The sequence below is a fragment of the Notolepis coatsorum genome (genome assembly GCF_963971535.1).
Source record: "Notolepis coatsorum genome assembly, chromosome: 6".
In the NCBI taxonomy this organism is placed as follows: Eukaryota; Metazoa; Chordata; class Actinopteri; order Aulopiformes; family Paralepididae; genus Notolepis; species Notolepis coatsorum.
This window is the reverse complement of record NC_140170.1, coordinates 44,879,955-44,906,847: the sequence shown is the minus strand read 5'-3', so window position 1 is coordinate 44,906,847 and position 26,893 is coordinate 44,879,955. Positions and strand designations below refer to the sequence as shown.

Genomic DNA, 26,893 nt, shown 5'->3' with positions numbered 1-26,893 from the left:
TGAATACCACGACCACAACACCAGAGGAAGCTCAACAAATCATGTTAAACCCAGATTCGGCTCAAACAAGGGACTAAACACGTTTCGCAATTATGCCACATCAATGTGGAACGCCCTACCCAAAGCTGTAAAGGAATGTGAATCCCTACCCACATTCAAAACCGCTCTTAAAGAGCACCTACGGGAGGCTGCAATTCTAAACTGGCCACCGTAAATGTCCAAACCCCCCACCCCCACCCCCTCCTAATAGACAGTCTCCTCCCCACCGTATGTATATTTCTCTCCCACCCACCCACCCCCTCCTAATGTACAGTCCCCTCCCCATCATATGTATATATTCTGTCAGGATCTATGAGTAACAGCACTGTATATTTGAATACCGTATATGTCACAAATGTATCAGTACTAAATACCTATATGTCCCTATGCCATAAATGTCATGTATGTTGAGTTAAATGTCAATATGAAATGAAAATGGGGGACCCTGATGTAAACAAGACAAACGTCTTTCTCTGGTCTGCATCCCCTTAACAATTGTGTGTATTGAGCCGTACTGTATTGTACCCATTCTGCAATCTGTTAAATAAAGTTTTCATTCATTCATTCAGTCAGGCAGTGTGGCAAAGAAGATGCTTTCTGTATCCACTCATAACTCATAATTTTCAACATGAATGGTGCTGTCAGAAAAAACTAAAAGACTGCTTGGGCAGTGCAGTGTGTGTGTGTGTGTGTGTGTGTGTGTGTGTGTGTGTGTGTGTGTGTGTGTGTGTGTGTGTGTGTGTGTGTGTGTGTGTGTGTGTGTGTGTGACGGGGGGGTGTGTGACAGGCGTGTGTGTGACGGGTGTGTGACGGGTGTGTGTGTGTGTGTGCGTGTGTGTGTGTGTGTGTGCGTGTGTGTGTGTGCATGTGTGCGTGTGTGTGTGTGTGTGTGTGTGTGTGTGTGTGTGTGTGTGTGTGTGTGTGTGTGTGTGTGTAGCTTAGCTAACAGGATCACTCAGCTCCCTCTAACTAATAAAGCCAGTCAAACCTGAATGACCAGGATTCCACCCTTGCTTGGTGTGTGTGTGTGTGTGTGTGTGTGTGTGTTTGTGTGTGTGACGGGGGGGGGGGGGGGGGGTGTGTGTGTGACAGGCGCGCGTGTGACGGGTGTGTGACGGGTGTGTGTGTGTGTGTGCGTGTGTGTGACGTGTGTGTGTGCGTGTGTGTGTGTGTGTGTGTGTGTGTGTGTGTGTGTGTGTGTGTGTGTGTGTGTGTGTGTGTGTGTGTGTGTGTGTGTGTGTGTGTGTGTGTGTGTGTGTGTGTGTGTGTGTGTGTGTGTGTGTGTGTGTGTGTGTGTGTGTGTGTGTGTGTGTGTGTGTGTGTGTGTGTGTGTGTGTGTGTGTGTGTGTGTGTGTGTGTGTGTGTGTGTGTGTGTGTGTGTAGAATCAGAGGCCCAGGCCGAATAGGAGCGAGGATCATGTTGCAGGCAGTACATCTATTTGTCCTACAAACACACCACAGTGGAACCGACACACATAACAGATCACAGATCGAATATGAAAGGGAAAATAAACAATATTCAGAGGGACCATATCGATATATATCACAGCAGCTGCTTAGGTATGGAAAATCACCCAACCAGTTGTTCATCATGTTCATGTTGGACTGCACCGGGCAGTGTGACACAGTAATGCACTCCACCTGTGGTTTTCACTTGACATTCTCAAATAATTCAGATTTCTGTGAGTTAATATTTGCTTTTTTTCCTCATTCATTTAGACAACAGAATTGTCTATCAAAATTCCTGATTATACTGTATATAAAAAAGAAAAAAAAGAAACACAACACGATAACACAAGATGCTGCCACTTAACTTCTCAGCATTATCACAGCGCTTCAGCATCTATTAGAAGCCCATCTGATTTGATCATAAACTGGGGAGTGATTTCGGCTCATTCAAAATATACACGCACCCGTATTTTTGGTTAATGAGCTATTTGTGGTTGTTAACCTTTCACTACCACACTATAGGTTAACCCTTTCACTACCACACTACAGACGGTTAACAACAGGAGTGGAGTGTGGAGAATTCTGTGGAGCAAATAGGCTATTTGTTGAGGTCTGGCACCCTGCCATTGGTTGTGTGGAAGTGGGTATATTCCAAGGTAAACCTGAGGAGGAGCGGAGTGTGTTCTCTGTGATCTGGGAGTGGTGGAAGATGAATATAATTTTGTTTTGTATTGCCCCTTTTTGATTTGATTACACCGATTTGAGGAGGGCTTTATTTGAGAAAATTCTATTTGTAAATCCGTCTAAAAACCATGCCTGTTCTAGTTCATTGCTGGGGTAAGTACTTCTATTCTATTCACATATATGCTTACTACATGTATCTATTCTATTCACATATATGCTTACTACATGTATCTATTCTATTCACATATATGCTTACTACATGTATCTATTCTATTCACATATATGCTTACTACATGTATCTATTCTATTCACATATATGCTTACTACATGTATCTATTCTATTCACATATATGCTTACTACCAATGTTCCCTCTAAGCTGCGCCCGTGCGCACGCGCACATGGCCAAAGGCTCCCGCGCACATCTGAAATCTGTCGCGCACAGACACTTTGTGTAAAAAAAAAATATATATATACGTTTGTTTGGATGCACGTAATTCACACGTTCTGGGTTGGCTAGCTCTTCGATACGATCCAACCTATTGCGTGGCACCACAGAGAGACGTTTTAGTATCGGTGTCTGTGATTTGCCTATAAACGTTTGGCGCTTCCTGAATCCGCAGCAGCCGACGCGGAAGTGAAAGTGCGTTAGGGAAAATATACACGCGGACGGGCGAGTGCGAGACAGTGAAATAATAATGACGACTAGTCAGCCTCCTAAAAAAAACTAAGTTGACACGACTCACACCAATACTGGGCTGAGCTGGTATTGGATACTGGGCTGATACCAGGATAAAGAAGAAGAGTTGAGTGAGCGGTGGGTGTGTGCATGTGGGAAGAAGAAATGCTGGAAACATGAAAGCATGAAGCCATCGACATGATTTTATTTTATTTTAGACCTTAGATTGAGAATCACTGGTTTAGACATTGTGATCTTATGTGAAATGTCTTGTTTATAATATATTATCAAAGGCCTACACTTCATTCTCACACTGGAGGAAAGGTCATGTAGGACAGGTAGAGTACGGAATAGAGGAGCAAACACACACAGGTCTCACACACACACACACACACACACACACACACACACACACACACACACACACACACACACACACACACACACACACACACACACACACACACACACACACACACACACACACACACACACACACACACACACACACACACACACACACACACACACACACACACACACACACACACACACACACACACACACACACACACACACACACACACACACATTTTAATACTTTATTTGGTTCCACAAATTATATTACATAAGCAAGGAATCAAATGTATCGGGGCCAAGCAGCACTGAACACTTAAGGGACACATAGCACCTCCTTCTCCACGTGGCTAAGCTGCCAATAATAGCTGAGACAGAGCAATATTTGGCAATTAGTTTGGCTTTTCTTTTCTACAAGTACACTACTGTATATCTACACTATATACCCATGGTCGGCCATCACACTGAGCAGTGGTTGGTATTTGATATACTTGTCCCGGAAGGCCTGGTCCATGTACAGATCAAAGGTACCGCCTACTTCTATGACCAGCACCTCCCTGTGGCTGGTGTCAACAAAAACAACATCCGGTGTATTTGGTATGTTAGCAAAGACATCGTTGGTAAGGCCAAACCACTCTGGTTGCACTCTGGCATGTTTGTGCATTGCTGCACTAGATGGTGATACACACACGCACGCACGCATGCACGCACGCACCCACGCACGCGAGTACAATGACCAAAAAGTAGATGATAGCAGTAACCCTGTACCAGTCTATCTGTCTACTGTAGGCTACCAGCCTCTCTGTCTACTGTACCAGTCTATCTGTCTATACCAGTCTCTCTGTCTACTGTACCAGTCTCTCCCTATACCTTTTTTCTCTCCTCAGCCCCCATTCTGGGTGTTCATTCTGGGTGTGTCTAGGAATCTTGTCTGCTTCACACCTATTAACAGCTTGTTTTCCACCAGAGACAGGCCTGTGACAGACAGTGCATGTTACTACCTGGGGCTATGGGCCAACCAGTCCCATTCACAAATGCACAGACACACAGACAGACACTACACACACAGTGGCACCAGCGCTGTGGCCTCTGGGTCACTATGTTAAAACTGACTGTAGTCTGTTTGGGATGCATGGATGGGTGAGTGGCTGGGTGGATTTATGGGTGGGTGGCTTGATGAAGGAAGGAAGGAAGGAAGGAAGGAAGGAAGGAAGGAAGGAAGGAAGGAAGGAAGGAAGGAAGGAAGGAAGGAAGGAAGGAAGGAAGGAAGGAAGGAAGGAAGGAAGGAAGGAAGGAAGGAAGGAAGGAAGGAAGGAAGGAAGGAAGGAAGGAAGGAAGGAAGGAAGGGTGGAAGGAAGGAATTTTCCTGGTTAAGACTGTAACAATGTATCTCCCCCGTCTCTCCTAACCCTCCACCCTTCATCCCTAACCAGGTTTAAAATACATTTTCTTATGTTTTCGCCATGTAAAAAAAAATTTAAGAGAAAGTGAATATATAATTATGTATGTATGTATTTATATAATTTATGTATCTATTTATTTATATGTATTTTTACTATTTTATTTATGTACCAATAAATCAATCAATGTTTACTCTCTAACATCTGCCCACTATCCTATTTTTCATAAGCCAATCTACCTGAATGAATGAAGTTTCTTTTTCGGTCTTGTTTACAGATAAATCAAACATACACTTGTGTGGACTTACTTGTAAACAAATGATAATAAAAAAAAAAATCACAATGTACATATTCAAGGTAAGCTCACACACAAAATCCAAAATCAATGACTAGGAATAGGCTGAAGCACATGCTTATTTTTGCCTATCCTTTACAAATTCTTAAAAACTAAATATATTTGAATATATAAAAATAAATTACTTAAAATATGCTGCAAGATATAATTTTTTGAAAAAAACTAATATTTGATGTTTTACTCAAAACTGTACTCCTGAATTATTTGATCCTTTGAGGCTTTTTTAAATCTCCCCTGAGAAGTACACAACTTCAACCTGTCACTAAGCCAATGCCTCATAAGCCAATCAAAACCCTGAGGCCATCTTTGCCTCCTTCCACCCAACCAACCAATGATGACCCAGAAGTCTGTAGGAGAATCATTATGGGTATAAAAAACTAATATTATTACAGCAATTAGCGGGAAGAGGGCATGAGAGGTGAAGAGAGGGGACGTGAAGAGAAGAGAGGAGAAGAGAGGAGAGGAGGTGAAGTGAGGCGAGGAGATGAGAGGAGAGGAGAGGAGAGGCGAGGCGAGGAGAGGAGAGGAGAGGAGAGGAGAGGAGAGGAGAGGAGAGGAGAGGAGAGGAGAAGAGAGGAGAGGAGAGGAGAGGAGAGGAGAGGAGAGGAGAGGAGAGGAGGTGAGGTGAGGCGAGGAGGCGAGGAGATGAGAGGAGAGGAGAGGCGAGGCGAAGAGGTGAGGCGAGGAGAGGAGGTGAGGCGAGGAGAGGAGAGGAGGTGAGGAGAGGATGTGAGGAGAGGAGAGGAGAGGAGAGGAGAGGAGAGGAGAGGCGAGAGGCGAGGCGAGGAGAGAAGAGAGGCGAGAAAAGAGGAGAGGAGGTGAGGAGAGGATGTGAGGTGAGGTGAGGAGAGGAGAGGAGAGGAGAGGAGAGGAGAGAAGAGGCGAGGAGAGGAGAGGAGAAGAGAGGAGAGGAGAGGAGAGGAAAGGAGAGGAGAGGAGAGGAGAGGAGAGGAGAGGAGAGGAGAGGAGAGGAGAGGAGAGGAGAGGAGAGGAGAGGAGAGGAGAGGAGAGGAGAGGAGAGGAGAGGAGAGGAGAGGAGAGGAGAGGAGGCGAGGAGAGGAGAGGGGGTGAGGCAAGGAGAGGAGAGGAGGTGAGGAGAGGATGTGAGGTGAGGAGAGGAGAGGAGAGGAGAGGAGAGAAGAGAGGCGAGGCGAGGAGAGAAGAGAGGCGAGAAAAGAGGAGAGGAGGTGAGGAGAGGAGAGGCGAGAAAAGAGGAGAGGAGGTGAGGCGAGGAGAGGAGAGGTGAGGCGAGGTGAAGAGAGGAAAGGAGAGGAGAGAAGAGGAGAGGAGAGAAGAGAGGAGGCGAGGGGAGGAGAGGAGGTGAGGTGAGGAGAGGAGGAGAGGAAAGGAGAGGAGGTGAGGCGAGGCGAGGATGTTGTTCACACAATTAACTGTTTCTCCATGAACAAACATGATTCTTCAAAGTTCACAGTTTAAGTTTAATTGTGTCTTACGAATCCCCAAGTCATCCTTTTTGTTTGTTATTTTTCACTTTTATTTCGTTTGAATTTTATTTAGTTTGTGTTTTCTTTTTTGTTTTGTTTTTATATGTCATGTTTCTGTAAATCACTTTGACTTGACTTGACACAGTATACACAGACACATACATACTGTACACAAACAACCACACACACAAAGTTGCTCTCAATTGCATAAATATACTCACTCTCTTGCTCCCGTTCTGCTCACTATGGGATATATACCACGTTACTTTGAAAGATTCCGCTAGCTACATGCACTTCACTTGTCCGGCCACGCCCCCCTTCCGCCTATATGCATATATGTAAGGGGTGTGACCGTACTTCCGCCTTTCCGTTTCTTTCACGTCAGGAAGTGTTCGCTATATGCACACGGCAAGCAAGTGGCATTTAGCTTAGTTCGTTTTTGTAGTTGCTATTTTTTGGATCCCAGGAATGGCATCACCAGCAATTCTCCGTTGCGACCTCCTCTGTGTGCCGCGGGGGTTACCTAGTCCCACATTCGTGGGCGAGAGGGTGAGCCCCGGCGGCGTGCAGAGCTGGGTGCGCACCGCCCGGATACCGTTGAGCGCCCCTCTTCAGCTCAGCGGGTGGGCCATCGGGGTACTGTTTTTACAGTCAGCCGCTCTAGACGCTCCTGTGTAGTTCATGCCACGGCCTCGTTGACCTCACCAGGTCCCTTTTGTTGGGTCCTGGCAACTGAACTCGGCGGCAAGCCTGCCTTGAGTGGTCCATGGGGCTGGGACCTCCTCCGCTGCTAAGGCTTCGACTACGGGTCAGGGTTCGGAACCCCGACCCACGGGACGCCTCACGGCAAGCGTCGGGGTTCGATAACCCCGCGAGGTGTGGGAGCGGTAACGCAGGCTTATGCTTCGCGTACGTTTCCCTGGTAGCAAGCGGGACGCGCGCCTCCTGTGCCGCGGTCTACTCACCTTGTGCGTCTTTTGGGTGCTGCCCCCTTTTTTCGCACAGTCTGTGTTTGCGAGGTGAGGCAAGGAGAGGAGAGGAGAGGCAAGTTGAAGAGAGTAAAGGAGGAGAGAGGAAAGGCAAGGAGAGGAGAGGCAAAAAGAGGAGAGGAGAGGAGAAGAGGGGTGAGGAGAGGAGAGGAGTAAAGGAGAGGAGGAGAGGCGAGGAGAGGAGAGGAGAGGAGAGGCAAGTTGAAGAGAGTAAAGGAGGAGAGAGGAGAGGCAAGGAGAGGAGAAGCAAAAAGAGGAGAGGAGAGGAGGCGAGGAGAGGAGAGGAGAAGAGAGGAGAGGAGGTGAGGAGAGGCAAGGTGAAGAGAGGAGAGGAGAGGAGAGGAAAGGAGAGGTGAGGAGAGGCAAAAAGAGGAAAGGAGAGGTGAGGTGAAGAGAGGAGAGGAGGCGAGGAGAGGAGAGGCAAGGTGAAGAGAGGAGAGGAGAGGTGAGGTGAAGAGAGGAGAGGAGGCGAGAGGTGAGGAGAGGCAAAAAGAGGAGAGGAGAGGAGAGGAGAGGAGAGGAGAGGAGAGGAGAGGAGAGGAGAGGAGAGGAGAGGAGAGGAGAGGAGAGGAGAGGAGAGGAGAGGAGAGGAGAGGAGAGGAGAGGAGAGGAAAGGAGAGGTGAGGAGAGGCAAAAAGAGGAAAGGAGAGGTGAGGTGAAGAGAGGAGAGTTTTTTCAGAAACGCTCCTCTGAGACTTTCCTTGTTTAGCTGCATCCAAATCAATCAAACCTTACAAAGCATATGTTCTCTCTCCATCCGCTCAGACAATCCATCCCTCTCTCTGTCCTCCACACCTCCCCCTCCTCTCTCTTTCCCCCAGGTGTACGGAGTTACCAAAGCAACCAGCAAAGCCACCTGTGGCCCAGAGAGGAGTGCAGTGCCTAATTGAAGGGCAGTGCCAGCAATCTCCATGGTAGTGGAAGTAAACAACACAAGCGAATGCATCGCCATGGCGATGAACTCTGACCCAGAGCAGCCAGGGGTTGTAAATGAGGTTGGTTCACCTGCATGGCTGTTATGAAAGACTTATGAAACTCACACAGGTAAAGGTCAAATCCCCCCCGGCATACATTTCATTAATCATTTGCCATACCCTCCCTGACTTTCCCTCTGTCCTTGGTAATACGTAGCACCACACGTCACGTGAGTGGCCATTTGCCGAGCAGAGGGGCAGGGTACGAGGGGGAGCGAGGGATTGAAATGGAATGCACTTGCCCTTATGAAGACAATTAGTCAATCATGCAGATGGTACCGCAGTCTCACGTCCACATCACAAGGAACACAGCTACTTCCACCGAGCAAACAGACTACTGATCTCATGAGCATACTTATTACACGCATATACACTGCTGCTACTTACACTGTAGAATAATTTTTTTTTATGTATCCTCTGTTTTTTTACCTTTAAAAAAATATATATATACCTTGTATTGTATAGTTTGTATAGATCGTTGTGTATTGTTGTTTCCAAATCTACTACGGTCGAGGAGCCGGGAAAAACAAGTATCTCACGTTTTTTCTGAATGTATGTACATTTAAAAAAAGCTGTGACAATAAAATAATCTCACCTCACCTAATTAGGTTTTTACTCAACATAAATTAACATCACATTTAATTATTTCCTTCTGAATATGTTTGTTTTGTAGCAAGTAGTTTCATTGTTGCAGCCATCTTTAGCGATACAGATTTCTCCATTCAAAACTCCCTGAATGCTCAGTCTCCTCATTATATAGAGCCTCTGGTTCCTAATGAAACGTTGCCAGGGAGAGAGGACAGAGTGATTAAGATAAGAGAGGAAGGGAGCGGCCGGGTAGCGCAGCGGACTAAGCGTCTGTCTACCACCACAGAGACAGTGGGATCGAATCCAGCTGTGGTGCCTCCGGCTTGGCCGACCGTCCATACTAACACAATTGGCAGTGTTAGCGGGTGGGAAACCCGGCGAGGGTGGGTCCTGGTCGTTGTAAACAGCGACTCCTACAGTTCGGTCGGGGCGCCTGCACAGCGAGGGAAGGATCTAAGAGAGGTAGTGTGACCTTCCACACGTTACACTCTCCCAGTGAGAGTCCGCGCTGCCAGGTGAAAAGAAGAGGTGGGCTGGGTACACATGTGTCGGAGGAAGCATGTGATAGTCTCCGCCCTCCCGGACCGACGGTAGGGGGTAGAAGTGCGCAACGACCAGGAAGGGGATTGGGAATTGGCATAACGACTAACATTGGGATGGGAGAAAAACAGAAAAAAGGAGGAAAAAGATAATTAAAAAAAAAAAGATAAGAGAGGAAGGAGGAGAGAGAGAGAGAGAGAGAGAGAGAGAGAGAGAGAGAGAGAGAGAGAGAGAGAGAGAGAGAGAGAGAGAGAGAGAGAGAGAGAGAGAGAGAGAGAGAGAGAGAGAGAGAGAGAGAGAGAGAGAGAGAGAGAGAGAGAGAGAGAGAGAGAACACCCCATTATTGTGATTGATTGAAAAACAGATTGCAGAATGGGTACAATACAGTACGGCTCAATACACACAATTGTTAAGGGGATGCAGACCAGAGAAAGACTTACATCAGGGTCCCGGTCCCCCATTTTCAATTCATCATAACATATATGACATACATGACATACAGATAGACAGTACTGATGGTGGTGGAGAACGAGAGAAGGAACACGTCATGGATTGTCACACAGTGTGCTGAGGTAGATATGGCTGAAACAAAGTTACCATGACCCCAGACTAGAGTAAACAAAGGTGCTCCTGAGAATCATCATCATCATCATCAACCTTTATTTATACTCGAAAAGACAATCGAGGTCGCCCTCATCTTCAATGTCGTCGAGACTTTACAGACATTTCAATGCACACATTTCTACAATGTCATGTGTATTTTAATTTTAAATGTCCCTAAAATGAATAACAATTTGTATAACTATGGTTTTTCCACCAAATTGTCCAATAGACTACTTGACAGAATCTCTACATCTTTACATCTACATTGAGAATGCGAGGCTATTATGCAAATTGGCACAAGCACACACTGATATTTACCAGGAATTCCAAGTCAGCAGCAATATATTCCTTCAAGACATGTCAATACCTGCTCAGCTTTCTGTGTCTCCTGAAGCTAAGTCACCACACATTGGACTATGAAAGGTTCTATCTATTAGTGACATCACACATGCAACTCAGATTTCAGGGAAGTAGAGAGAAGCTCTCTCTCTCCGGGGGAAGAGGTTCTGCACCAATAACAATCTGTATAGTCAGTGTGATGCCTCCAAGAGGAGTTAGGTTTTTTTTGAGTGAAGGGGACCTTTAAAAGGTTGGTATTAGCCGTAGGAATTACCGGAGATGTCTTGATACAATATTAACATGATACTTGGACCACAATATGATAACATTGTGATTATTAACGCTCTGCAAGTACTGTTATTTGACTCTGTGATATATAGCCGTTGATCACAGTTTTTCTAAAGAGGTGAAATCGTATCCCTTAGAATGAAATGTCACAATCAATTAAAAAGCCAGGGATGAATTACTAGATGATACAGGACTTGCTGCAAAGTAAGCATATTTTTTCCACTTTCAAGAACATCTTTTGGCAGATTATGGTGCAGCCTTTTCAACTATGACTTGGGGAGATTCCATAATGGCTGACAGGTTTGTTTCAGGTGGGTCTCGTAAAGTGCTTGAACCTTTATTTACTCAGGGTAGATTTGTTTTTTCAGCAATGTGTGTGGGGACGGGTGTGGTTTGAGTGTCGCCTGCAGAGGGAGGATCAGGAGTGACTAAAAGCCAAAGCAGCGCGAGGGGTGCATTAATTGACATAGGTGCCACTGGTCTGTGTAATTAACCCCCTCCCTCCTATTTCACAGTGAGACTGGGACTGAAGACTCACACACACACGCTGACTCAGGACACACAGAGCGAGAGCACACGGCTCATTGGCATTAGACAGCCAGCCCTGACATTTGGGCACTTAAAAAGAGCTAATCATGATCAAAGACCATCGCTGCCGATTCAGGCAAGCCAAGCTGGGGCCCACCACTGACCATCACTTCTCCTACAGCCGAGAGCTGAAGGATGCAGAAAATGTGGGCTGCAACCAGGTACCTCAACTTCAGCACAGGTGGTAGAGCGGGTGGTCCTGGAACGCTTCGTCGAGGGGCTCTCAGGCGGGACTGAAGATTGGGTGGGCTGTGACCGGCCGGCGGACTTGGAGACGGCTGTAACCCTGGCCGAAGACCACCTCTCCCTCCAAGCAGGGAGGAACGGCCACCAGCCCCAACCACCAGGCCTGTACCATTCCCTCAGAGAAAACAATTGGCTGCACCCCCTCTCATTCCTCAACTCCTGGCCCGTCTCTCCCCTCCAGGTGCCAGTCTCAGTTCCCGCTGCTTCTGACCCACAGGGGGAACCTCAGACGCCAGGACGCGTGAACACTTTAGGCAACCAACATGCGCTTCCGCGTTTCTCTGATTGGCAGAGCGCCTTCCGCGTTTCTCTGATTGGCCGAGCGCGGCTCCCCCTTAAGCTCCAGGAGAGAGGAGAGAGGCTGAAAACCCGCAGTTCTTGCCCGACTGATGGGAGCCGAATCCCGGATCCGATTTTTCTGATGAATACCCCCAAAACATGGAGGTCCCGAACGCATGGAAGTATTGATTGCGCCGTAACGAATCATTAAAAAATATATACCGTTAACTGGAATATGTTGTGCCTTTACACATATGTTGGATTATGTAATTGGTTTGTCATGACAAACTAATAAAAAAAAAAAAACGCGATTTCCATTCATTGTAAACAATGATGCATAGTCACTGTGTGTTGTTGTAGCCACCGGGTAAATCGCGATTTTTTATTAGTTTGTCATGACAAACCCTTATTATTTTGTGTTTTTTGCCTATATGTATTTGTGTTTCTGTGTACAACGATGGCTGTGTTGATTATTATGTCATGAAATTGGGTCAGATTGGTCATCTTTGATATATATTCAATATATAAAAGGATCATCATTAGAATACCTCTAAAAAAAAGGTTATACACTTTAGCCTGGCAAAAACCTTGGTGTTTTCTTTCTTCCCATTAGGGTTAGGGTTAGGGTGAGGGTTACCCAGACAGAAAGATTAGGAGAAGGTAAAATATCATCCCTGTGCCCGTGCCCACCCCAACACTTGCTCAACAGTCCCCTAACCTAACCCTAACCCCAACCCTAACCCTAACCCCAACCCTAACAAACGGAAATATTTGGAATCTTTGATAGATATGTTGAGTTAGGTTCATAGTGGTATTCATAAAAAAAGAATTGGAACGAAATATTACAAATAAAGTTTTTTATGACCTTGAACGTGATGCAATCTTTTCATGCACTAAGGTGACAACTCTGCTAAATCGTTAGGGGGGCATAAGGGTTAAGGGGGAGCTTAGTATTCCTGCCTCTGAGGAGCGCGTCGCGGCTCATGCGCATGCGCGCGCTCTGCCAATCAGAGAAACGCGGAAGCGCATGTTGGTTGCCTAAAGTGTTCACGCCGCCAGGACAGGAGTGCTGGCAGTGTGGGCGACCTGGTCACTTCCGGAGAGAGTGTCCAGTGATGGACGTCGGCCAAGTGGTCTGGGTTGTCGGCTCGCCAGCCTCCTCCCCTTGTCCGGTAGGGGCGTACAGCATACCGGTAAGAGTACAAGGGCGTACACACCAGGCTCTGCTGGATTCTGGCTGTGCACAGACTATGATCCATCAGAGCCTGGCTCGACCCAGGGCTTTGATAGAGGCATCATGGGTATCAATAAGCGTGTGTGTGTCAGGGAAAATAAAGCAACAAAAGTGGCATTCACCTTGTCTCTGAGTGTACTGAGTTGGTCCGAACCCAAGAAGGCAGCACCCTCACGGCGACACCCTGCTTCACACTCCAGGTTACTTGTTATTGTTTTACTGCATTAATTTGCATTTGTTTAAATTCCTGTTTCATTTGTCATTACCAAAAGCAAAAAATTAAAAAAGGTTTTAAATGGGCTGCTGAAAATGTCTGGCCCATCTACATTTCCTGGTTTTTAAATCTGGCCCAATTGAATTTGTAATTGAATAGCCCTGCCTTAGAGCACAGCCCTCTAGGCCTGGTTCTGAATGGAGGCAATCAGCACGGAAAACAAACCTGTTTACCTTGTTGACAGTGTCATCAGCAGCTCTGTTTGGAGGTAAACCCTCGCACACGCGCGCACACATGCTCACACGCGCACATACACATACATTACACACACACACACACACACACACACGCACTCACCTTACCACTCACTTTAGACACTTTAACACACTTTATATTTATCTATTATAAAAGAGATTTGCACTACATTCATACGTCATTTGCACCTTACCCTAAGTTTTGTACCTCATTTCATTTCTGCATTGTACCTCACTGTTACTCATTTTACTCTGTATTGTATATTGTATATATACATATTGACTGAACATTCCTTTACTTACTTTTTACTTACTTCTTAATAACTTTTTTCTTTTTACTTACTTACTTACTTTTTTTACTGTATGTAGCACACTCTCATGGGCTCATACAGAAACAAGCATTTCATCATAAAGTATTCTGTATTTTATTATGACAAATAATAAACAAACTTGAACTTGAATCTCATACACACACACATTCATACACACACACACACACACACACATTCATACACACATCCATACACACATCCATACACACATACATACACGGTCACACGCACACGCACACACACACACACACATTCATAGTTTCATACACACATCCACACCCACACACACACACATTCATAGTTTCATACACACATCCACACCCACACACACACACACACACACACACGCACACACACACACACACACATGTGCACAGATTGGAAACTATAGCCTCACCCCCTGGGATCAGATCCCAGCAGGCCTTCCTCTCTGGCACACGAACGCTCGGTCTGATGGCAACGCTACAAAGTCCAAGACGTGCTTCAAACCTATTAGTCACACCTGCTGTTTGTCAAAAACCTTGATCTGCAACTGTATTATCACACTGAGGCAAATAGCCAAAGTCAAAACAATAACATAAGATAAGATATTCCTTTTAGACATCATAGCAACATGGGGGAGGGGGGAGGGAAGGTACAGATAATAATAATAATAATAATAATAATAATAATAATAATAATAATAATAATAATAATAATAATAATAATAATAATAATAATAATAATAATAATAATAATAATAATAATAATAATAATAATAATAATAATAATAATAATAATAATAATAATAATAATAATAATAAATAATAATAATAATAATAATAATAATAATAATAATAATAATAAACGTTATTTGTATAGCACCTTTCATACAGAAACTGCAGCTCAAAGTGCTTCACAACAGAAAAAAGACCGGCATAAAATGAGCACATGTAAAGTGCAGACATATAAAATCACAGTTTTTTACATTAGGATCTAACATCCCAACAGGCCACCTTGTTTATGGTTTGATTCAGTTTTAAATAGACAATAATAAAAAGAGTAGGATAAATAGTGCAATAGTTCAGTGCAATAAAATTATAGAATAGATTAAAAAATATATATATTTTACAGTGCAATAAAATAGTTCTGGATTACTGTTTAACAGTTTAAAGTCATCTTTACCTTCTCTGTTTGGTATCAGTTTAAAACTTGACAGTCTTCCCTTACCCTTTGAACCTCCCACCCAGGGCAAACCTCCCTCTCAGGGCGCAGTGCCCTCTCTCAGGGTGCAGTTCTAGGCCTGGGTCTCCTACACAGTTTTAAAGCCTGACAGTCTCTTGTTTGATACCCACACAGTTTAATACCTGACAGTTTTGAACCTGTAATAAAAAGCAATAGACAGAGTAAAATAATACAGTGCAATAATAGAATAGTAGAATAGAATAGATAGTAAAATTATGCAATATAATGGACAGAGTAAAATGGTGCTACAGTACAATCAACAGCAGGGTGTATTAGAAGGCTATGGTGAAGATCGAGGTACGTTTTTAGCTTATTTCTGAAAATATTAAGAGATCTAGCTTCCCTAATGTCCATAGGTAGTGTGTTCCATAACTTTGGTGCATAGTTTGCAAAGGCTGCATCCCTGATTTTCCTTAGACTGTGGCTTGGAACCTTCAATAGACCAGTAGTAGATGATCGCAATGTTCTAGGAGGCACATAGTTGACTGCAATGTAGCTTGGTCCTGTTCCATTTAGTGCTTTGTATATAAGGAGGAGGATCTTGAAATCAATTCTAAATGTTACCGGAAGGCGCCAGTGTAGGTTAGCTAATACTGGACTGATGTGGTCTCTCCTCTTGGTTCTAGTTAGTAGCCTAGCTGCCGTGTTTTTAATGAGTTGGAGTCGTTCTGTGGTTTTTTTTTGGAGGCCAGTGAGGAGTGCATTACAGTAGTCAAGTCGGCTTGAGATAAAGGCATGGATCAGATAGTAGAAGACATGATACAGGTCATAAAACTATAGTACAGTGGCGAATTTCCCCAAGGGGATCAATAAATCGTATCTTAGAAGTAATGACAATATAATTAACTCTGGACATGCGCATATGGGCAACAAGCTTTGCCCTACAATAAATATAGTTACAATATATATAATCTAATAATCTAAATCTAATCTAATATATAATCTAAAAATGCTAAATGCCACAGCCGTGCCCTGCTGTTTGAACCCAGTAATCCTCCTGACACCCGCATATACTGGGTATGTCACCCACTGCAATATACCTTTTCATTGTCAGCCAATAACCGTAATAGCCTATATATATAAAACACTGCTTTGAAAGTGAAACTCCTGCTTCAGAAACCAGTGGGTTTAAATATGTATTCTTTAACCAGCCATTGGGAAGCAGACGGAGAGAAGAGACATCAGGTCTGAGAGACAGAAGTAACTAATAACAGTTTGTTGACATAATAGTACCTAAAGCAGTCAGGGAGAATGCTTCCCCTCCCTCTCCCTCCAAAATCCATGTTCATAATATCTGAGCTGCAGCCGGACACCCCATGATCCCCTTGGGATACGTAGCTCTCTGCTTCTAGGTGATTTGTGGTATGTTCCACCACATTGTTCTGCAAGATAAAGGCCTAACTGAGACAGAGGTAAGTACACACAGTATCTATTTCAGGCAGGGGGGGGGGGGGGTGAGGGAACTGCCCTTTGGTTCAACTGGCAGACATGCAGGTTTCCTCAGGGGGACATGGGATCCCACTTGTTGCACGAATGCCACAAATTGCACCTGGCCTGGAAATCCAAATGTGGATAAAAGGATCAATATAATGGCAAGATAGTTGAACCAAGCCACAATACAACCGAATGATGAACGCTCTACGAAGGTAGTTTGGATAAATCAGATTCCAGATGGTTATAACTTGAGACGTGGATGGGAGGGGCAGATCCAATAGAAAAAGCCTGAAATCCTAGGAGGGAAAACCCTCAAATATCACATCTCAGAATAATGAAAAGGAGTATAATGGTAATGAAACAGAGTATAATGGTAATGAAACGGAGTATAATGGTAATGAAACGGAGTATAATGAAAAGGAGTATAATAAAAAGGAGTATAATGAAAAGGAGTATAATGAAAAGGAGTATAATAAAAAGGAGTATAATGCAAAGAAGTATAATGAAAAGGAGTATAATGAAAAGGAGTATAATGAAAATGAGTATAATGAAAAGGAGTATAATGAAAAGGAGTATAATGAAAAGGAGTATAATGGTAATGCTGCAACAACCAACAGGTTCAGTCTGTCGCCCCCGGTGACGCCCGTGAGGGAGCAGCGTGAGGGAGCAGCGTGAGGGAGCACCGTGAGGGAGCAGCGTGAGGGAGCAGCGTGAGGGAGCAGCGTGAGGGAGCAGCGTGAGGGAGCAGCGTGAGGGAGCAGCGTGAGGGAGCACCGTGAGGGAGCACCGTGAGGGAGCACCGTGAGGGAGCACCGTGAGGGAGCACCGTGTGGGAGCACCGTGAGGGAGCACCGTGAGGGAGCACCGTGAGGGAGCACCATGAGGGAGCACCATGAGGGAGCACCATGTGGGAGCAGCGCGAGGGAGCACCGTGAGGGAGCACCGTGAGGGAGCACCGTGAGGGAGCAGCGTGAGAGGGAGCACCATGAGGGAGCACCATGAGGGAGCAGTGTGAGGGAGCACCATGAGGGAGCAGTGTGAGGGAGCACCGTGAGGGAGCACCGTGAGGGAGCACCATGAGGGAGCCAGTTGTGGGACCAGTTTGACCAAATATAGATCCATTATGGTGCTATAGTACAAATTGGGCCCCAATTAACATAATTTCTATGTGTAAAAGGTTGGAAGTTGCTCAGATGTGTACCATAATTAGCTTGTGTAATGAACTCCAACTGTATCCACAGACTTGCTATAATCTAAATGAGTTTGATTGTTTGTTTGTTTTTTCTGTTGCCTACACATTTTTGTACGTGTGTATTTTGCTTCAGAGGATCGGAATGCAAATTGTACATCATAGATTATCCCAGAGGCTCTCAGAGCACAAAAGCCTGAATGCATTATGTATGTAAAAAGTCTGCTCTGATGCTTAAAGACATAATATGTAACATTTCCGCATTAAAATGTCTAAAAATGATTAGACCCACCTATGTTATTACATTATTCAACATGCAAAGTTCAAACCCAGAGAAATATGTAATTTCAATCAAAGGGTGCGACCAATGGCGTCATATCCCCTTTACCTCCTCTAGTTGCTATAACTTCCGGAAAAACATGTGAAACACCAGATGATACGTCAGAGAGTGAGGAAGGAACTAAGCTAGCAAGGTAACGTTTACCAGTCTCTGTGATGGAGCACAATTATTCATTGCCGTTAGCTGCATATCCTGTCGCCGAAGCTGTCCCTGTAAAGCGTGAATGTACGGGTGAACAAAACTATCCAAGAAGAGAGAGGTCAAACAACCAAACGACCCAAGAAGAGTATTGGACAAGAAGAGAAAGGTCAAACAACCAAACAACCCAAGAAGAGAGAGGTCAAATAACAAAACGACCCAAGAAGAGTATTGGACAAGAGAGAGGTAAAACCAGGGTAAATATTTGTTACAAAGGGTCAGATTAAACCGAATATATATATTTATTGCCTGAGATCCCATGTATAATATTTGTATATCGTTTGATATCCCTTGTATATTCTTTGTACATATATACGGAATATCCCTTTAGTCTACAGGACAGACCATAATATTCGTTCTCCTATTGGAAGCGATCCCCTGGCGCCAGTGCCTTACCCCCTCGAGCTGACTTGAAAGCTACCGACATGACTTGTCTTAACATGCCCGCTTCTGCCCATGAATACGGCTACCAAAATACGAACGGCACTATTTGTCCACCGTACGTATAAATATGACCAGCAAATACAGAACTTCCTTTTCAGTTCGCCTTCAGTTCAGTCTGGTTCAGTTACCAAGTAAAGCCTTACCCACTACGCAACGTGTGGTACAGCAGGGCTCGCATTGCCCCAAGATAGAGTCTCGTGTTATCCTAGTACGTTGGTTTAACGTATCGTTCGCTATTTATTAGTAAACCTTCATTACGAGTCAAAGACCACGTGAAGTGAGTAATTGTGCGTCTACATAGAGCACTTATTCTGCGTGCTAATAAGGATAGTAACGTCAAGTTCAACCGTGCACTACCGCGCACCACGGAGGATTTACACCCCGCCAGCAGTGCCACTTTCCGGCAAGGATTATTATTCTTCATTGCTTTGACCAAGCTGCTGGAGCAGAGAACCGCCTACCCCGCTGCTACTGTGGGATCTACACCTGCCCGTGAAGACATCACTCAAGCCCGTCTCTGTCGTACCAGAGACTCCACGGCTTCCACCTTTCATCTGCGCGGAGCGCACCCTGGGATTACCACTGCTTTCCCCGCGGACTCAGGGAGTAATACACCGTCTCCAGGTGCTTTGCTGAAGCTCCGTGGACCATTGACTTTCATAGAGTATTGCCCCCCCCTGCTGGCTTACAACCGGTAGTACACCCCCCCTTCCCAGAATATCCCTAGATCTAATTACTTAATATTCATTATTGATTTGCCTGCACATTCTTTGCCTTATAAGCGCATCTAAAGTGAACAAAGTATATAATGTAATACTATTTTGATGTAATAAATATTCTAAATGAGTATTTGAGTGGAAACCTGTTATTGTGGAAGTGTTGTCATCTAATATACCTTTGTACGGTATTGGCCAGTAATGTACAAGACGGTAGTGATTTAATGATATCAATACTTGATTAATACAGTCAGGGAATTGTACCCCTCAGTTACAATTGGTCCTTCGAGCCGGAGAATAATTAGCGTAATATTAATATAATATTAATATTGACATGGCCGATGACGAACACTCCACAAACGGTTCTCCTAAGCTAGATCGCCCGCAGCGCAGACGGCAGCCACCTCCCTATCTAGAGGCATACTCTGTCAGTCCAATACCTAGCTTTAAAGGGAAATTAAACGCGGAAAAAGTAGAAAGTAAAATTATGTCCGACCCTAACAACCAGGCTACCCCGACCACAGAGGCCCTAGTGGGTTCTAATGTAACTGACCAAGCTCACGGTGGGGACCAGGAGGGAACTGACACGACTTTACCCCCAGACAATACCGAAGAAATAGTCCCCGATCAGCTCCGGGAGGAAGACAACCCTAAAGAGACGCGCACCCAGGAGACGGATCTCCTCGGTACGCAACAGGAGAACGGATCTCCAACAAGTACTGCCGGGAGCCGATCGCCCCAAACGGTGTCTTCCCCCAGCGAGGCGGACAAGATGCTGGCGCAAGCACTCATCGCCACCCTGGCAGCCTCCACCGAACGCGATCGACTTCAAGCGCAACAGACGTGCGAGCGCGAACACTTTGCAGGCGAGCGAGAGCGCTTCCAGGCGCAACAAAGGAGTGAAGACGACCGAATAAGACTGGAGACCAGACGCCTCCAGACAGAAGAGAACATTGAGAGAAGCCGCGCCGACGTCGCAAATGCACAGCTCCACGCCGCCCACGCCAGCGCCAATGCCCAGCGCGACGTCGCCAACGCACAGCGCGACGCTGCCCAGGCCAGCGCCAATGCGCAGCGCGACATCGCCAATGCCCAGCGCGAGGCAGAGCGCGACCGGCTGCAGGCGGAGCTGATGGACAAACTGGTTGCCATGGCGACACCCCCTCACTCCGCACGGAGCTCCCAGAGATCGTCAAGACATGGGTCTAGGACACATTCCCCTACCCGACGAAGCGACCCGGGACCCCGCCTACAGGAGGATCCTGTCCACGTCTCCGAACCCCCTCCCCGGCCGGTCCATACGAGACCCAGCAACCGGGAAGAACCGGACCACGCCGAGAGACTGAACAGAAGACTCCAGGTCCTAGCAGAGGGAGAGGAGGAGGAGGAGGAGGAGTGTCAAGCCGACCAGCAGCAACGTGCTCTGGCCCAGGAGGCCCAGTACAGCCCCGACCAGCAGCAACATACTCAGGACCAGGAGGTCCAGTACAGCCCAGAAGTCAGCCCCGAGGCCCTGCGCTACAAACCCCCGACTCAACTCACGGGTGAGTTTGACGCACCGTCAGCCCCGAGGAACAGCACCTGGGTACCCGACCTTCGGTACCCACCAAGTACCAGCCCAAGACGACACGCAAGAGGAGACTCGCCTAGGAGGCCTCTCCCCCAACGCTCACCGATGTGCCAGTCATCCATGACATCATACATTGGCACACCGACGTTTCAAGACTTCACCCATGAGAATCGAGCACAGTATACGGAGCTCCGGATGTGCTTAGAGACAATGATGGTGGATGTCGCTGATGAACGCCACAAGTATGCAATATTACTGCAGCACCTGAAAGTGCCCCGGGCGCACAATATAGCGCTAGCCTACGCCACCTCTACGACCCCATACACCGCGGCTCTAGCAGCGCTGGACCAGAGATATGGACGTATATGGGATTACGTAATAGAAGAGATAAGGCATATTGACCGCTTACCCCCAGCAACAGACAATCGCTCACTAGACGACCTGTCTATAAAAGTACAGTCCCTGGTAGGGATGCTGGGAGCGCAACGAGAAAAGGGTATGCACGAGCTATACGCCAACTCTAACGTCGAGAGGATTTTAGAGAAGCTGCCGCCCGCCAGACAGGAGCGCTTCAGGCGGCAGAGAGACCACCGTGATCCTAACGGTCCAGAACCATCCCTCCTAGACTTGGCCGACTTCCTGGCGAGAGAAGTCAGCAGCCTACGATTGGATACGTTCGTGCGGAGCACACCAAGCTCCAGAGAGGGACCTAGGAGAGTAAACGATGGCCGAAGATCGGTGACTGTTATGCACCAAGCCGAATCAGTACCGCCGCACCAGAACCACAACACCCCCTCGACGAAAGAGGACCAGTGGAAGATTGAGTGCCAGTACTGTGAGGGAGAACATCGGCTCTATCAGTGCGAAGATTTCAAGAAGCTGACCACGGATGATGTGAGCCAGTGGGTCAAGGACCACCGCCGCTGCTTCCGCTGCGCGCGCAGCCACCTAGCAGCTGAGTGCCGCTTGAAAAAGAAGTGCAGCAGGTGCGGTGGCACCCACCTGGAGGTCCTGCATGACATCAACAAGCGTCAGCCAGGACAACCGAGTGGGCCCGTCGCGGTGATGTACCATGCCGAGGCGGTGGCACCAGAACCAAAGTTCCACCAGACCGCTCCCTGGTGTCCCGACTGCTACGGCAGACACTGGGAGTCAAGGTGCGACTCGCACCATATAGAGTCTACGTCACCACCCGAGACAGGAGTGCTCCACATAGACCCCCAGCATAGCGGGACCCCCCGTGTGCTCCTCAAAGTGGTCAGGGTGCTCCTGAGCCACGAGGACAAAGTCATGGACACTTACGCCGTCCTTGATGACGGGTCAGAGAAGACCCTTCTGCTCGCGTCCGCTGCGGCCCAGCTGGGACTGCGGGGGAGCGAGAACCAAATGACGATTCGGACAATAAGAAGAGATTTAAAGACGATAAAGGGCGAGAATGTCTCCTTCACTATCGCAGCAAGCGGGCAGCCAGAGCGACGGTATAGGATTACAAATGCTTTCACCAGCCAAGAAATAGGACTATCACAGTACACCTACCCCATCCCACAGCTGATGGACAAATATGTGCACCTGCGTCAACTACCTATCCCGCTCATAGACGGCGCCACCCCGACCCTGCTGATAGGCTCCGACCATGCAGACCTCATCGTCCCGATAGACCGGGTCCATACCGGAACCCGAGGCTGTCCTGCAGCAGTCGAGACCCGCCTAGGGTGGACACTACAAGGCCCCCTCGCTAAATCTCTCAACCGAACAGCAGCCACTAGCTGCCTCCACTCCAGAGCGACAGAAGAAGACACCGGCCTCTCCCCCGTACAGCAGAGGCTATTGACATTAAGCGAGAGGCCCGTGAGAGAACCGTGGGCACCAGAGGGAGTTCGGAACTCCACCCCCCTCAGCTGCGCTTCAGACGTAGCTGACCTCGAACCCAGCACCCCAAGCGACTCCTTGACGGGGCGGCCGGGACCGGCCCCTCCTCACACGGGGTACAGAGCGAACAAGAGAAACAGACGGAGGAGGAGAAAGCACAGCCAAGCACAGATCAAAGCAGTTTCAGGCCCGCTTCCTCCTAAGCCCCCCTTCATCCCGTCCAGTCGTCATGACCATAGACCAGTCACCACCCCGAGCTGCGTGGCCGGCCGGCCGCGTAAGCAAAGTGACCACTGGTGCCGACGGAAAGGTCAGAGTGGCAGAAGTGCTCGGCCAAGGGCGGATCTACAACCGACCCGTGGCGAGGCTGATAGAGTCGCCAAGGCTCCCCGACTCGCCTAATGACGACCATGACCCCTGACTTTGTGAACTGCCCGACCCCTCACAGACATTGAGTAGTGGACAGTGCGGTTAATCTGTCTCTGTTTAGCTAATTAGGTGGGACTAATTAGGGGGCGGCTGTTACAAAGGGTCAGATTAAACCGAATATATATATTTATTGCCTGAGATCCCATGTATAATATTTGTATATCGTTTGATATCCCTTGTATATTCTTTGTACATATATACGGAATATCCCTTTAGTCTACAGGACAGACCATAATATTCGTTCTCCTATTGGAAGCGATCCCCTGGCGCCAGTGCCTTACCCCCTCGAGCTGACTTGAAAGCTACCGACATGACTTGTCTTAACATGCCTGCTTCTGCCCATGAATACGGCTACCAAAATACGAACGGCACTATTTGTCCACCGTACGTATAAATATGACCAGCAAATACAGAACTTCCTTTTCAGTTCGCCTTCAGTTCAGTCTGGTTCAGTTACCAAGTAAAGCCTTACCCACTACGCAACGTGTGGTACAGCAGGGCTCGCATTGCCCCAAGATAGAGTCTCGTGTTATCCTAGTACGTTGGTTTAACGTATCGTTCGCTATTTATTAGTAAACCTTCATTACGAGTCAAAGACCACGTGAAGTGAGTAATTGTGCGTCTACATAGAGCACTTATTCTGCGTGCTAATAAGGATAGTAACGTCAAGTTCAACCGTGCACTACCGCACACCACGGAGGATTTACACCCCGCCAGCAGTGCCACTTTCCGGCAAGGATTATTATTCTTCATTGCTTTGACCAAGCTGCTGGAGCAGAGAACCGCCTACCCCGCTGCTACTGTGGGATCTACACCTGCCCGTGAAGACATCACTCAAGCCCGTCTCTGTCGTACCAGAGACTCCACGGCTTCCACCTTTCATCTGCGCGGAGCGCACCCTGGGATTACCACTGCTTTCCCCGCGGACTCAGGGAGTAATACACCGTCTCCAGGTGCTTTGCTGAAGCTCCGTGGACCATTGACTTTCATAGAGTATTGCCCCCCCCTGCTGGCTTACAACCGGTAGTACACCCCCCCTTCCCAGAATATCCCTAGATCTAATTACTTAATATTCATTATTGATTTGCCTGCACATTCTTTGCCTTATAAGCGCATCTAAAGTGAACAAAGTATATAATGTAATACTATTTTGATGTAATAAATATTCTAAATTAGTATTTGAGTGGAAACCTGTTATTGTGGAAGTGTTGTCATCTAATATACCTTTGTACGGTATTGGCCAGTAATGTACAAGACGGTAGTGATTTAATGATATCAATACTTGATTAATACAGTCAGGGAATTGTACCCCTCAGTTACAATATTGATGTGGCATTACAAGATGGAGAGAGCGTTGTGAGGAGCTGTGTGTTTGTGGGGGACGGGGGGGGGGTCTCATTGTTAAACTGTGGTTAACAACATCATAATTGTTATCTGCATACATACATACATACACCACACACACACACACACACACACACACACACCGTCTTTCAAATTCACATTTTATGACCAACATAAAGATTGTCCAAAAGTCAAATTCTGCTGATAAGACTTATCAGCTAATAAAGCAACAGAAGAGGAGAGGAGGAGAGGAGATGAGAGGAGAGGAGGGGAGAGGAGGAGAGGAGGAGAGGAGAGGAGGAGAGGAGGACAGGAGAGGAGGAGAGGAGGACAGGAGAGGAGGAGAGGAGGACAGGAGAGGAGGAGAGTGAATACAACCAAACAACCTTAATGTTGTATCTAAACACCCATGCATGCATGGGCATGCATTGCACACACACACACGCACACACACACGCACACACACACACACACACACACACACACACACACAAGCCATGTAAATGTCAACTCCGGCACCAAGAGATTTATGCAAACTCTCTCTCACACACATACATACATACATACATACATACATACATACATACATACATACATACATACATACATACATACATACATACATACATACATACATACATGGAGAAAACTTGTGTGAATATTCCTCCAAGAAGTGACAGAAAGCTTCCGGTTTCCCTCAAATGTACTGTTGATATATCATACAGGACATAATATACAGGACAGACCGGTTTCTCACACACACACGCACACACACGCACACACACACACACACACACACACACACACACACACACACACACACACACACACACACACACACACACACACACACACACACACACACACACACACACACACACACACACACACACACACACACACACACACACACACACACACACACACACACACACACACACACACACACACACACACACACACACTTTCTGATACATTGGAGGTATTTTTCCCCCTTGAGTGAGGGTGTTTTGTTAAGTGATTTTGTAATAGCCTATGTGAATTCATGTAGGTCCATGTAGTCTTTAGTGGGTTGAACATGGGGGGGGGGGGGGGGGGGGGCTTTAAACCCATTCAATACCCATGATTATAGCTATACATTTCATGTGTGTCAATTTGAAAAATAAATATTTCTTTCTTGATTCCTGAAAAGCTGGTGTTTGGAGTTACTTGTTTTTTGTGTAACAGGATGTTTTATTCCTACCTTTGAGATACCATCACATCCTAATCTATTTGTCATGAAAGAGCACCTCTCTCTCTCTCCCTCTCTCCCGCTCTCTCTCTCTCTCTCTCTCTCTCTCTCTGGCGGTGACAGAACGAGAGAGTGAAGCAAGTACAATTTACTCGCATAGGGCTATAGTTTTGCTAATATCAAACCATACCAGCATCTCCAAAACATGATATCCTCCTACACAGTAGACCTAGGCTATAGAGAATGCCTGAGCACTATATATTGGCAATAGAAAACTCACTATTTAAGTTATACATATAGCTATACTTGGCTGGCGTAGGGTAGCAGAATCTAAACCTATGTTGATGGATCTCAATAATTGTCTGTAATTTCAAGGTGTCCGAAATACAGTCCTAGACAACATGGAACCACAAACCCGGCCGAGAAGAAGATTTCCGTTTTTTTTTTGTATATGCCTTAAATTGTTTAGTTTATGTTCCTTAGTTGAGCTTCGTTTGTAGAAGGAATGTGTCTATTATCCAGTAGGCTGTCTGATGTATCACCTGAAGTATTTGCCCTACCTGTGCCTCCTCGTCGGCGCCGCCGCTGTCTCTGTCCAGCTCGCCGATGTAATATTGTTCCATCCACCGCCGCGCGTTGGCAGAGTGCCGGTGAGGGGGGCCCTCCATCTCCCCGCTGACGTCCCTCCCTGAGCGGCGCAGGAGCAGCGCCTCCCCGCCCGGGTGCCTCCGGAGGAACCCGGTCACATCGTACACCCTGGTCCCCAACAAGACCCAGCAGGAGTCCTTGGTGCCGCAGTGTCCAGCCACCTCTTTCTCCGAGAAGAAACGCGGAGGAGACATCGATGGAGACATCTGTGTGTGTGGTGGAGACGTACAGGTGTCTCAGCCTGAACCGAAGACTAGACGAGTCGACGACTGACCGCGAACTAAACTTTTGTTGTTGACAAAAGACAATCGATGTCTGTGAGGCCGACCACATCAGCTCATTAGCATAGTCACGCATTATTCATGAGCCGAGAGAGAGAGAGA

General features: G+C 46.7%; 1 protein-coding gene across 1 annotated transcript in view; it reads right to left on the bottom strand.

Moving 5' to 3' along the window:
• The window catches only part of fa2h (fatty acid 2-hydroxylase), a gene marked incomplete at its 5' end in the record, with an annotated part of 103,465 nt that extends 76,749 nt beyond the window's left edge, over positions 1–26,716 (bottom strand). The window contains one exon of the mRNA XM_084316689.1: positions 26,423–26,716. Coding sequence (XP_084172815.1) covers positions 26,423–26,716 — 294 coding nt within the window. The remainder of the gene's footprint in view (positions 1–26,422) is intronic.
• Positions 26,717–26,893: the final 177 nt, after the last annotated feature.